At 38.2% G+C, this 13,131-nt stretch overlaps 1 protein-coding gene across 15 annotated transcripts in view; it reads left to right on the top strand.

Annotated features, from left to right (window-relative positions):
• Positions 1 to 13,131, top strand: part of LOC134538481 (gastrula zinc finger protein XlCGF57.1-like) — a 145,702-nt gene that overhangs the window by 30,350 nt on the left and 102,221 nt on the right. For 8 of the 15 annotated variants that reach the window (XM_063379818.1, XM_063379814.1, XM_063379820.1 and 5 more), the window contains exons 2-3: positions 1,503 to 1,592; positions 8,050 to 11,499. In XM_063379818.1, coding sequence (XP_063235888.1) covers positions 1,503 to 1,592; positions 8,050 to 11,499 — 3,540 coding nt within the window. The remainder of the gene's footprint in view (positions 1 to 1,502; positions 1,593 to 8,049; positions 11,500 to 13,131) is intronic. The other 7 variants (XM_063379826.1, XM_063379827.1, XM_063379822.1 and 4 more) reach the window with 2 other exon arrangements.

Genomic DNA, 13,131 nt, shown 5'->3' with positions numbered 1-13,131 from the left:
TGAATTTTTTGGGTTCAATATTTCTGTGTCGTCATCATTTGTGGTTTTTTTTTCGTTCTCTTAGTACATTTTCCTTGTTTTTCTTTGTTTTGTTGACCATATTCCTGTTCCGGAATATTTTGTGGTGTTTATATCCTTGTTGACAACAGCAACTTTTTGCTTAATTTTGTGTTTTTTTGTCTTTTTTGGGATTTTTTTATTTCTCTATTAGTTTATTTATTTTTTATTTTGTAGTTTTTCTTCAACAGAAAAAGTTCTTAGCAATGGCGTATGTCCAAAAACTTACATCAAGTCATGCACTCCCATTGCACAAATCTTTCAAAGATAACCATTAAACAAGGGACACACTTCACATTCACTGTCATGAAGTCACACTTGCTAACCCAGAGGTCTCCAAACTAAGGGCCACTGTGACTCCACCAAGTTCCGAGAGCCAGAAGTAGCTAGCTCATCATACTGACATGCTGACATACTGACATACTGTAAAGCTACGGCTGGCCGGATACCGGGCGTGTCTGGCCGTTACCGTGGGCTCGATCAGTGGCGCTCGCGAGCCGTAGTTTGGAGATCCCTGCTGTATAAAGCTTATGGATACATCAATAAATTGCTGTGCAGAAAAAAACTTTAATTTTGCTAGAGTTAAATATTATGCCATTTTAAAGTATTTTAAAGGTTGCTCACGTAACGTAACCAAATCTGTACAGTTTGTCATCTTGATGAGCAAGACTGCATATTTAAAAATAATTGATAAAACATTTAAAACAGTTAATTTTCCCCCTTGAGTTGAAACAGTTAATATGGTATTTTTTGTACTTTTTAATTATGTTTTTAATAGTGCAAAAGTTTTTTTTACTTGTGACACATTTTACTTTCCAGTAGACACATGTTACTTTCCAGTATTTTATTTATATTAGCACCATGTTGAGTATGGTAAATTATGTTTACACGGTGTTTACTTTGCAGTCAGTTGTGTTGGATTAGGCGTACTCTGAAAGTTATATTTTCGTTTTGTAATTTATTTAGGAGGGGCATGATGTTTACACTTTTATTCTGGGTGATTGAAACTAATGTTCTAGGTTGAGGCTTATAGGCGTCAGTGGGTTTTCAAGCACACATTATTATTGGAAATCTCATTGCCTCAAAGTCCTGTGCATAACTGTGTGACATACAACCCTGCAGACAATCTCACATGGTTTGGGGCACTTGATATTCATAATGTTGGCCGTCTTGGTGAAATTGGTTCACTAAGAAGAAACGTATTCTGGATTGCTTCACCATTTCTCGAATTCATCTGTTGGCCCCTTATCCTTTAGCAGTATGCTAAGCAAGTTAGTTTTACTTTTTATATTATTGTGAAAAAAAAAAAAACATTATTTGGGTTTTGATATTTAATAGATTCCTATATACATAGACATGGTATTTGTTCAAGTTGGGTTGTCGTGGAGTGTATGTGTATATGTCCTTGTGCTTGTACCACAGTGTGTGCTGACTTGTGGTTGCAGACGATGGCTGAAGGTGTGTGTGTTGAGGAGGACCCAGTGAAGCCTGAGCCGTTTGAAACAGTGCTCCTGCCCGTGAAGGAAGAGATTGAGGTAAGAACAGACTGCTGTTGCTTTGAGGCTGTTACTGTTTCAGTCAAGTGACCAGGGAATGCAAACATTTACTAAGGAAACAATGTTCTTAAAGTAGTAAAATTCTGTACATTCTAATTTAGGGTCAGTTTCTAAAAAAAATGCTGATTATTGTTTATTTCTCATACTTGGGGTTTTGTAACTTACCTGGAAGTCTGTAGTGTTTTGCCAGGCACTTGCTACTAGTGCAATCATAGAAATACGAGAAAGATTGAACTAGAACAATTCCATTAGGATATCATCAGGGCATTGAAGAAGCTTCTGAGCCTTACCAAGTGTTCACAGGTCATCATACTGATGCCGTGCTTGTTAAGAACTACAACATCTCGACTGCTAGATGCATAAGAAGAAATCACTAAAAAGAATTACAGCATTATGATTGCATAATTCATACCATGGGGGGGGCCCACATTTCTGAAGAACAGGAGACGTCACCGATGCTATGGCTGCCAAGATTTGGGCCGTACACATTGGGTTTGTCCGATGCGTAAGAAGACGTTGTGGCAAGAAGAGCAGCAGAACCATGTTACATGTTAGTTACAGGCAGGTTTGCAGGGGAGCAGTGTTACGAAAGAAACTTCTAGAGATGACCAGTCTACTCTGCTGAAAGAGTACATGACCTTGAATGGCGAACAGATATCTGGCAACTTCCAAGTTGCTGAATGATGTATATTTACAGCTGTCAAAAAAAGAAAAGTATAATTTTCCTGAGCCAACTGAGTGAGAGAGATTTAGTGATGCACGGGAGTGCAAAGGGGAAACAACCAGAGGTACTTTGAAGTAGTACTCCAGTGACATGGGTATATTAGAATAAGAAGTTATTATTGCCATTTGACTAACTGTATACTGATTTATTTAATTCACGATTTAGCAGGCAACATAGCAAGGTAGTGAAAGAGAGTTTGCAGGCTTTCCCGGCCACTTTACTGTTAGCACTCTGAAGAGTGCTGTTGCAAGTGCGACTTTCAGACGTAGCTAAAGCCTAGAAGAGGATGTACTACATTGTCAATGCCAGTGAAGTTCTAGTGTATTTCTTTCATCATGGATGACTCACCCAGTTACTCTCTTGAAGTGTGCTTAGGCTCACTACTGTATTGTTAAAATCAGATTTTACTGTCATGTTTGTGTTGGTATCAGTTTAGCCTTAGACATTACCATAGTATATTTTTCTGTCTGTATTGTGAAGAGTGGGGCTATTATATTTGATGTTTTTAAAGCACATAGATTTATTTACATGTTATTATAATGAACTTAGTTTTTCTTTTCAGTGGAGGCATGTTTTCTATTTATATGAAAACTTTGTAACTTAACTGTCAGACACATTTATCTATAAATATAAATACACAAATGCCATTTCATGTTACATGGAGCTTCAACAAAGAATTGGGCATTTTAAAAATATAAGGAAATACAGACTTTTTGACGTGATAACGTCTATATTAATTCGTTGAACACCGGCTGCACGCATGAAAAAGCATGACTCAGTGTCATGTTCCGCCTGAGCCAAGCGTGCAAGCGAGAGCGCGGAACAAGCGATAGAGAGGCACGTTTGGCTTGTGACGCATCTATCTCTCTTCCACTCCATCGGCCGATGCGTCTGAGTAGAAGAGAGACAGCGGCAGCATACAACCTACACGTGAAATGTTTTCTCAACTGTTTATAAAGTGAAGTGAAACGTTAATGAGGTTTCTATTGTTTATTACAACAACAATTGCGGCAAAAAGGTAATTAATTCTTGCATTTTAGGAATTTGATTAGCGATATAATCTCATATATTTGTTCTTTGATTATTAAAAAAAAAGTAGCATCGGTCGGCGAGTGCAGTAATAATATGTTATGTTACACTTTGACTACAAAATTATTATCTCATATAAAAAGTCAACAGCTCTTATTTAGTATTCAATGAAAAAAATTATTGTGCTTTGCTATTAATATAAGATTAAAAATTAATGTTTAACCTCACACATGTCATAACTTTGTGTCTAAAATGACAAGTTGAAACAGCCAACCACCATGCGAGAAAATCTTCTATAATATCAAACAGGTTAAGGCGGTCTTTTTAAAAGCAGCAATTAAAAAAAATTTATTTATTTGTCCAATTTCGTCATTTCAAATTAACAATTTATTGACATTGATTTGATTTCAGTTTCAGGGCTCGGAGCGAGTCACTAAAAGTTACTAAAAGTTACTTTTTTTTTGCAAAATCACTAAGGTCCGTTTTTTTGTTAAAAGTCACTATTTTCTTCACTTTTACACCTACTACCTTTTCTCGCTCCGTTTTACAACATGTAAACGTAGTTTTTGGTACTACCAGAAATGCCGTAATAATCGGTACGCACTGTGCATTAAAAACGCCAACCATATTACCGTTCTGCATGCCAGCGTCACTTTGCTGTGCAGCGGCGCTGCCAGTCGCCAGTGTAACAGCGATTCGATTATCGTATTGTGATCGTATCGCTTCTATAATCGATAGCATATGTCACTTGTCTTGGCTTTCGGGTTTTCGGTTGTAAATAACAACACAATAAACGATAGTGAAGCTTATTTTTGTGATCAAATTCGTGTACTACGAAAGTGTTTGTGTTTATAGGTGAGCGCAAAACCACTTGTTAGGAACTACATTTAGATGAAAACGTGCGGGATCACGGTGACATATAACATATTAGTGCATAATGTGCTGTAACTTCGTTACAGTGTCGTGGTTATGTTCGCTGTAAAACAGAATTGAGGTACGTGTTTCGGTAACTTTTCTAGCAGTTTGTGGCATTTTTGCATTTTCACTATTGTTTATTGTAAATTTTCCGTTTGCAACGACCACATTAACAAAAATTACTAAAATATTTAATGGCAAAATCGCTATGGTGTTTGTTTTGGTTTTTTTGGTTTTAATTAATTATACATGGTGATAGTTTTGGTACAAATGGATTGAAAATGGGGAAGTGTCATTTTCGAGCAGAGTGGTTGGAAAAAACTGATACTATAGGACACAAGATTTCCAAATGGGCACAAAAGGGGATTAAAGATGATGAACTTTATTGTATTGTATGCTGTGTTTCTGTTAATGTTGGCAAAGGGTTTTTAAGTCTGTCACACAACACTACACAGGAAAGAAGCATATTAACAACGTAAAATTAAAACTAAATGCCTCACAGTGTTGTCTTGTTTTTGATATAGTTCTGTTGTGAACGACTATGTGTTACTACTGGAGTTAAAGACGGTAAGTCAGAGGAAAACACCGGGGACCCATCACAAGCTTTAACACCCTTAGGTTTGCCATCATCTAGCAGTCATGCACCACTAAATGAATGTAATTCATCACAAGTGGAGCCAGCACAAGTCTCTTCATTGGAGTGTTCCACAGTTTGTCAAAATAACATTCTACGATTTTGTAACCCCATAGAAGCTGCCACTAAAGCAGAAATAATTTGGGCGATGACAGTAGTTGCTAAAAATTTGTCTGCCCAATCATGTCAAGATATTGGTGAGGTATTCTCTGATATGTTTTCAGCATTAGTGCCACAAGGTTTCTCACTTTCCCCGAAAAAATTTTCATATTTAGTTACCGAAGCACTTGGCCCATACTTCAAAGATGGCATGCTACAAGAGGCAAAGAAAACTTATTTTTCTATTCAATATGATGAAACTACCAACAGCAAAGGTAAGAAGGAATTGCAGATAAATATTAGATATTGGTCTGACATTCGTAATGAAGTAGTAATTCATCATCTAGAGACAATTTTTATAGGAAAGGCTTCTGCTGATGTTTTATCCACATCAATTCTTTCAGTGCTTAATAAAGGATCATTGAGTCTTAAGAATGTTGTGACTGTTGGCAGTGATGGTCCTAAAGTGAATCAGAAGGTTTTCACATTGCTAAATGAAGAAGTTTTTGCAGCAAGAGGAAAAAGTCTCTTGATGTAGGAACGTGCAATCTTCATCATGTTCATAATGCGTTCTTGAAAGGATTAGAAGTTTTTGGAACAGATGTTTCTGAGTTGGTAATATCTGTGTATTATTTCTTCCATGGTTGGCCATCACGAAAAGAAGATTATGTGAAGTCTCAGAAAAATGTTAAGGTTCCAGAGCATTCATTCATTAAACACTCTCAAACCAGATGGGTTACACTCAGAGAAGCAGCAAGTCGTCTCCTTGAACAGTGGCCAGTTTTGCTAGACTACTTTACCTACCAAGTTTCTTCCCTTGCAAAAAACAAATGCAACATTTAATTCAGCACAATGCAAGAAAATTTGTAGCTTTTTAAAGAAAAGCACAATGAAAGCTGAAATTCTGTTTGTTATATCTAGCTCAGAAATCTTTAGCACCTTCTGCACAATTTTCCAAAAAGAAGAACCCTTAATACATGCACTGCAAACTGAATTGGACACACTGGTAAGCAAGTTGATGGGTCGTGTGTGCAAGGGAGAACTTGCTAGTGGGAAAGATATTTCAAACAATGTGTTTGATAAAGAAAATCTCCAAAATGCCACTGACATTCAGTGTGGACACACTGTGGAAGAAGCACTTAGTAGTGTAAATGAAAGAGACAGATTGGAGTTTAAATTCAGTGTACAGAAACACTATGCAACAGCTGGAAATTATTTGGTTGGTAAGTTCCACAAAATGTTGAAACACTTCAGCTGTTTCCAGCCTGAGCAGGTTTTAAAGCCAAAGAGTTTGCAGTCCATAGCAGAAATAGCAAGAGTTTTACCAGGGGAGATTAATGTTGACCTCCTTTTAGACGAATGGAGATTGTTGAAAAGTGAAAGAGAAATGACAAACTTCAGTCCAGGGCAGAGAATCGACCATTTTTGGAGAAGTATCTTTCAGTTGAAGAATGCTGTCGGTGCTGAAAAGTATCCTACTGTGCAGAAAGTTGTGAAAATGAGTCTAAGCATTTCTCATGGCAGTGCTGATGTTGAAAGGGGGTTTTCCCTTTCTTCAAAAATTCTGACTGAAGATCGATCATCAATGAGTGAAAGAACTCTCAATGCCAGGTTAAACACCATTGATGGTCTTAGAGTGTATGGAAATAATCCTGTGAATGTTCCCATCACCAAGCAACTTATTAATTCTGCTGTTAATGCCCATAAGAGCTAAAAGCTTTACCTTGAGTAGAAGAAAAGAAAAGAAGACTCTGAGAGGATTAAGGTTGAAGATGAGAGGAAGAAAAGAGAAGCAGAAGAAGAATCCAGAAAAGAAGTGAAAAGAATGAAGCTAAATGTTGAAGAATTGAAGAAAAAACTGGATGAAGCCAACAAATTTCATAAATTGAAAAAAGATACTTGGGAAAAAATGCACGAAGAGGCCAATAATAGGCTAAAAAAAGCTTTGTCTAAGACTCCTGTTGATGTTCAGGAAGTAAGCCTGGCACAGGCGATGTACGAAGGAGCACAGTTAGTCAAAAACTAAGAACAACTGCTTTCAAAGAGAATGTCTAGTTTACAAAATGAACTCTACAAGAAAACGAACAAGCTCCTTACAAATATTTAATTTAAGTGATGAACTTTCGCAGCCCTAATTTAAATATTTTACTGTGTAAACAAAGTGAAAGTGTAAAACTTAACAAAATTGTATTTCTCCATGAACTTAATACAGCCCTGTACATCACTTATTTGTTGTAAATGTTTCAAATGTTAAATATTTGGCATCTTATTTTATGCCAAAGTAAATTTGGTTTTATTTTGCTATTTGTAATTATTTTTAAAATTTAGGGCCAGTATATTCATAATTGGTACATACTTTGAAATAACATGTACTAATTTTGTTTTTGTGTTGTAATATAAATGTCTGTGAGTACGAGTGAAAGTCACTAAATAAGTCACTTTTTTTTTCATTTGTGGTCACTAAATCAACTATTTTGAGGAAAAATTGTGCTCTTGGCCCTGCAGTTTATTTCTATAGCTAATTGTTTGTGATTATATTTAAACAAATTATTTAAATTAAATATGTAAAAACTGTAAATAATATTTGAAAATTAAAAATTAATGATTTTAACTAGAGTTTTAAAAATATTTATGTTTTAATGACAGTTAACGTAGTGCAAGGGAATACATTATTATATCAAGCAGGTTTTGGCGGGCTTTTCAAAAGCATCAGTTTCATAAATTTGATTTATGATTTCAATTTCATTGTTTTAAATTAACACTTCATTAACATTAATTTGATTAAAGTTTATTTCTAAAGGAATTGCTTTTTAAACAAATAATTCACATTAAACCTGCAAAAATTGAAAAAATCAAATCATGGATAAATTTTAATAAGTATATTGATTTGTATTTAATTACATGTATTTTCATCTAGCTCAACACCAATTAAAAAAATTCACAAGTTATCAAATTTTAATTAACAATGTATCAATAAGTACTTTTTCTTTGTTAAAATAATTTTTAAAATAAATTACTAACAATTTCTTTTGCAGAACTGCATCATGGCAGACCAATCTGACGATCCTATGGATCTCACGGATCTGCCACTACCTTTATGGAGTAATGTACTCACTGAGGCGCAAGACGCTGCAGCATCCACGTCTGCAACGCCATTCGCTGAACCACCAACAATCGCTGCTCCAAAATCAAAGGCACAGAAACAACGTGAGTACAGACAGAGTCTTGCAGTATCCAGAAATGCTGCACAGGCGATAGCTGCGAGGAAATTGGATGCCGAAAGACAGCGCAAAAGCAGACTACGCAAAGCTGCTATCTTGGCTCTTGCCAGTGGTTCATTAGAATCGACTACTGCATCCTCTTCTCGTTCAGGGGCAAGGTCAGAGGACGTCCAAACTGGTACTCGACGGCTCACACACCAGCAACGTCTAACCTCAGCAGCAGAACCAGCCCAAATCACTGTTCGACCAGATACTTCTCCTGATCAAATTGAAGCACAACAGGCACAATCTACCTGGAACGCCAAATGGGCATCCTCGATCATGAGATTCAAATCAACTTTTCTGGACAACGATTTCGGCCACGCTTGTTCGGTTTGCGACAGACTGTGGTTCAAGAACGACCTCAAACCCATCACTGCGGCACAGCTGGAGGTGATCTCGGAATGGTTTATCAAAGAAAATCGACGACTGTGCAGAGAAGAATATGAAATGGTTTGCAACACTTGCAAACGTTCACTGAACAAAAAATCGATGCCGCCCCTTGCAAAAGTTAATGGTTTCTCATACCCAGACCAACCACCAGGCCTACCACCGCTGGATCCTATCAGTGAACGATTGATAACGCCACGTCTGCCATTTATGCAAGTGCGTCGTCTGCGCCATGATTTCTCTTGTGGAATCATAGGGCAAGTGATCAACATACCAGTAGACGTACAAGATATGGTAAATTATTTGCCGCGCCAATTAAATGAGGACGATGTCATTAATGTTAACATCAAGCAAAACCTTGCCCACAAATCGGTCTACATCAGTGGATACATGTCCAAAAGTACAATCAGTGCGTGGCTAACTGTACTGCAGAAGTCTGCATTATATTGTTTGTACGAAATCAACGTGGATTTCTCGAGACTGCATCCTACTGTGCCGTTTCTCGATGACATACAGGATAATCCGTCGAACCGTATAGAAAATATCTCCGCTGAAAACACGCCTGAATCTGAGATTCTCGCTTCAAGACAACATACCATGATGTGGAACGAAGAAGATGGTCTCTATATTGCACCAGGACATCGGGCAAAATATCTCAACATCATTTATGACCGTCATGCAGAAGAGTTGTCGTTTCCATCTATATACTTCGGAGAGCCACGCCGATTCAACATGGGAGTTTCAGTATCACCTTACATGATAGCGACCAGTGAGATACGACGTCGTGACAGACGCGGAGCCACGCCTCAAAAAATCTTGTACGTTGCATTGAAAATATTGCGACTGCGCATGGTGGATGGAATTTACAGCACGTTTCGCAATGTTTCGGTCACGGAGAATGTTACGCGACGTATGTTAGAGGACCCAGAATTTCTGAAAGAATATGTCATACAAAACCTCGCATTCATGAAGACAATGCCAAACTCCGTCCAATACTGGGCCTCTTGCAAACGAGACCTCTTTGCAATAATTCGTCAACTTGGTAAACCAACCGTCTTCCTCACTATAAGTGCCAACGAAATACGCTGGATGAAACTGCTAACTATTCTTCTCAAACTGAGCAAAAAATATCCTGGAAAAACAGCAAAAGATCTCAACACTTCTGAGCGCTGTACTTTAGTGAGCGACGATCCTGTTACGTGCTGCATATACTTCTACAGGCTCGTTGGTTCCTTGATGAAAATGCTGAAATCCAAACAGTCTTACAATCCGTTCGGCAAGTATTTTGTTAAAGATTACTTCCTTCGTATTGAGTTCCAGCATCAAGGAAGCCCACACGCACACATTTTATTGTGGTTGAACGATGACCCACGTGAGACCGTGTCGGAAAATATGCCAAGAACCATAGATCTTGTGGAAACAATAAGTTCGGTTGCTCGAGATGATGTGCCAAGCAATTCTATCTACGCCAACCAGATACACAAACATACTTTCACTTGCACAAAGCGAGGTGAGACAACTTGCAGATTCGGGATCCCGTACTGGCCTATGACCACGACCCGTGTATTGGTTCCGATACCTCAATCTAATGGACGCCGTCAAATGCTACAACAGAAGGCCAAGGAGATGGGTATCTCTCTCGGTGAACATCGATACGCATGCATGGATGAGTTTCTTAATGCTAATTGTTTGACTTACGTTTCATACCTCGACATTGTGCGTTCAACGTTGCGCAGACCGACTCTGGTGTTCAGACGAAACTTCGACGAACTTATGACAAACACGTTCAATCCGTACCTTGCCGGCGAAGTCAACTCTAACATCGACATTCAGTTCATCTTGGATGATTACAGCTGCGCAGAGTATGTCGTAGAGTATGTAAATAAATCAGCCCGTGGAATGAGTAACCTACATCGTGAGCTTACCACGATGATGCAAGAGCACCCCGACCAGGACTACACAGGCCAATTGAAAGCTTTAAGTATCAAGCTGCTTAACGGAGTTGAGATGTCAGCGCAAGAAGCAGCATGGTATCTTCTACGACAACCAATGAGCGAAACAAGTCGTGATGTTGTGTACATCCCAACAGTGTGGCCGACGGAAAGACAGCGCTGCCGCAAACGTCGTCAACAAATGGACCGTGAAGGCATCGATGGAGACAGCACTGATGTTTGGACCAAAAACATAATACAGCGATATGAAGAACGACCTGAATCTTTAGAACAAGTGTATTTGGCAGAGTTTGCTTCGTGGTATGCTAACGCTAATGATTTCGTTGACGAAGAAGACGACGTGCACGTGGATGACGATAAAGATTCAGATGGTGTACCTGAAGCGAGGACGTCGAGAGCACCAAAAGAATATCGCAGACGACTGCTCGGACGCGTCATACGATACAGACGCTACGATATTGATGAAACTGTCGATTACAAACGAGAGATGGTTCTACTTTACGTACAGTTTCGCAACGAAGTGTCAGAGATTGTTGATCAAAATAAATTTTTGCAATTATTTGACGACAACAAAGGCTTGATTATGGAACGCCGTAGCCTATTTGAGACTAATTTAAACATTGAAAACGTCATGAAGAAACTTGAAGCGATGATGATTTTCCGAAACAAGGATAACAGCAATTTGCAAGAAGAAGAATCAAGAGCAGCGTTTGTCCAACGGTTGTTAGGAGAAGATGGAGCCGAGAAAGTCGATGTTGTTAACCAAATCGTCCCCCGACAAGGGTTCTCGATTGTGAAGAAATGCAGCAATGTGATGACAAAACAGCAGTATTGCGAGCTTGTAAGAACCACCAACCCAGAACAACGGGAGATCATTCTTGAGGTAATACATCGATTACATGGTAGCGGAGATGACGTTTCTGAAGCGCTACAAATTTTTTTCACAGGTCCCTCGGGCTGTGGAAAAACTACTCTTTAAAGTGCCTTATGGAGACGTACAACCGCTACACTCAGGAGCACAACTCGATGAACAACGCCTACATTACCTGTGCCAGCACAGGTAAAGCTGCTGTATCTCTTGGTGGCACTACTGTGCATTCAGCGTTTCGTCTCACAACTTCTCGCGTGACAAAACTCTTATCCATGGAGAATATGCAAGCCTACAGAAACATGTTCATTGGCGTCAAAGCTGTTTTCGTGGACGAGATCAGCATGTTAAGTTCAGCTATTCTGCAAAAAAATCAACTGCAGACTGCAGCAGATTACTGGCATTTACGACAAACCATTCGGAGGAATCTACGTGATTCTATGCGGCAATTTCAGACAGCTGCCATCGGTACAAGCAAGTCCATGTTACAGCATGCCGATCAACCGGGAACCACACATAACTTAGAAGCATACAACTTATAACAGTCATAACTTAGAAACCTCAAAAAAATCTACGTAACTTAGAACTGTCATAACTTAGAAACACACAACGCAGAACCACACAACTTAGAAACATTGTAACGTATAAAGTCATAACTTAGAATGGTCATAACTTAGAAACACGCAATGTAGAACCACACAACTTAGAATCGCTGTAACGTAGAAAGTCATAACTTAGAATGATCACAATCTAGAAACACACACCTTAGAACTTGCACAACTTAGAAACACATAACTTAGAAACATGCAATGCAAAACCACACAACTTAAACTGTCATAATTTAGAAACACGTAACTTAGAAACACGCAACGCAGAATCACACAACTTAGACATGTCGTAACTTAGAAAGTCATAACTTAGAACTATCACAACTTAGAAACACACAACTTATAACTGTCATAATTTAGAAACACGCAACGCTGAAACACACGACTTATAATTTTGGATGAGAAAGCGTAAGTAATTTGAAAGGGTTGTAGTAACAAAAAATTTTTTTGTACTAAACCTGCATTCAGAGCTGCACTCTTGTGGTGAAATGGTAACTTTCACATTTAGTTTGTATTTCACTATATAGGTGATGCTGTCTTCCACAAATAGCTAGATGAAGATCAGGTAATGGTTTTCCAGCCAGATCCGATCAACACATTGGTTTGATTCCGGGTTTTCATGGATAAGTTTAAATTTATTTTAGTAAAAACAGTTTTTTTGTGTACTACTTATAATAAACTAGCTGCAGTAGATACCCGGTGTTGCCCGGGCTGAACACAGGGTGAAGGGGACCTTTTTCGAAATCAGATGTAGTTAGTAATTGTCTTCCTAATTTGAATGTCAAGTGTGCAAAATAATTTATATCACTTTCAGATCCCGACAGACTTTGTTCTGCCAGTGTATAGTTATTTACCTGTATATATAAAAAAATTGGTGGTCTGTATATAATCTAGACTCTATAAAGCACTATAGAAAAAAAGCTGAAAAATAAGAGATCACTAATATTGAAAAGATTCCATTATCTAGCTAATGCTCGGCATGCATTGCAATGCCTCATTCATTTTTGTTTTGTAATATGTTTGATGTAGTTACACATAT

The sequence above is a fragment of the Bacillus rossius genome, chromosome 13 (assembly GCF_032445375.1).
Source record: "Bacillus rossius redtenbacheri isolate Brsri chromosome 13, Brsri_v3, whole genome shotgun sequence".
In the NCBI taxonomy this organism is placed as follows: Eukaryota; Metazoa; Arthropoda; class Insecta; order Phasmatodea; family Bacillidae; genus Bacillus; species Bacillus rossius.
The sequence above is the reverse complement of the archived record's forward strand: the minus strand, read 5'-3'. Positions and strand labels throughout refer to the sequence as shown.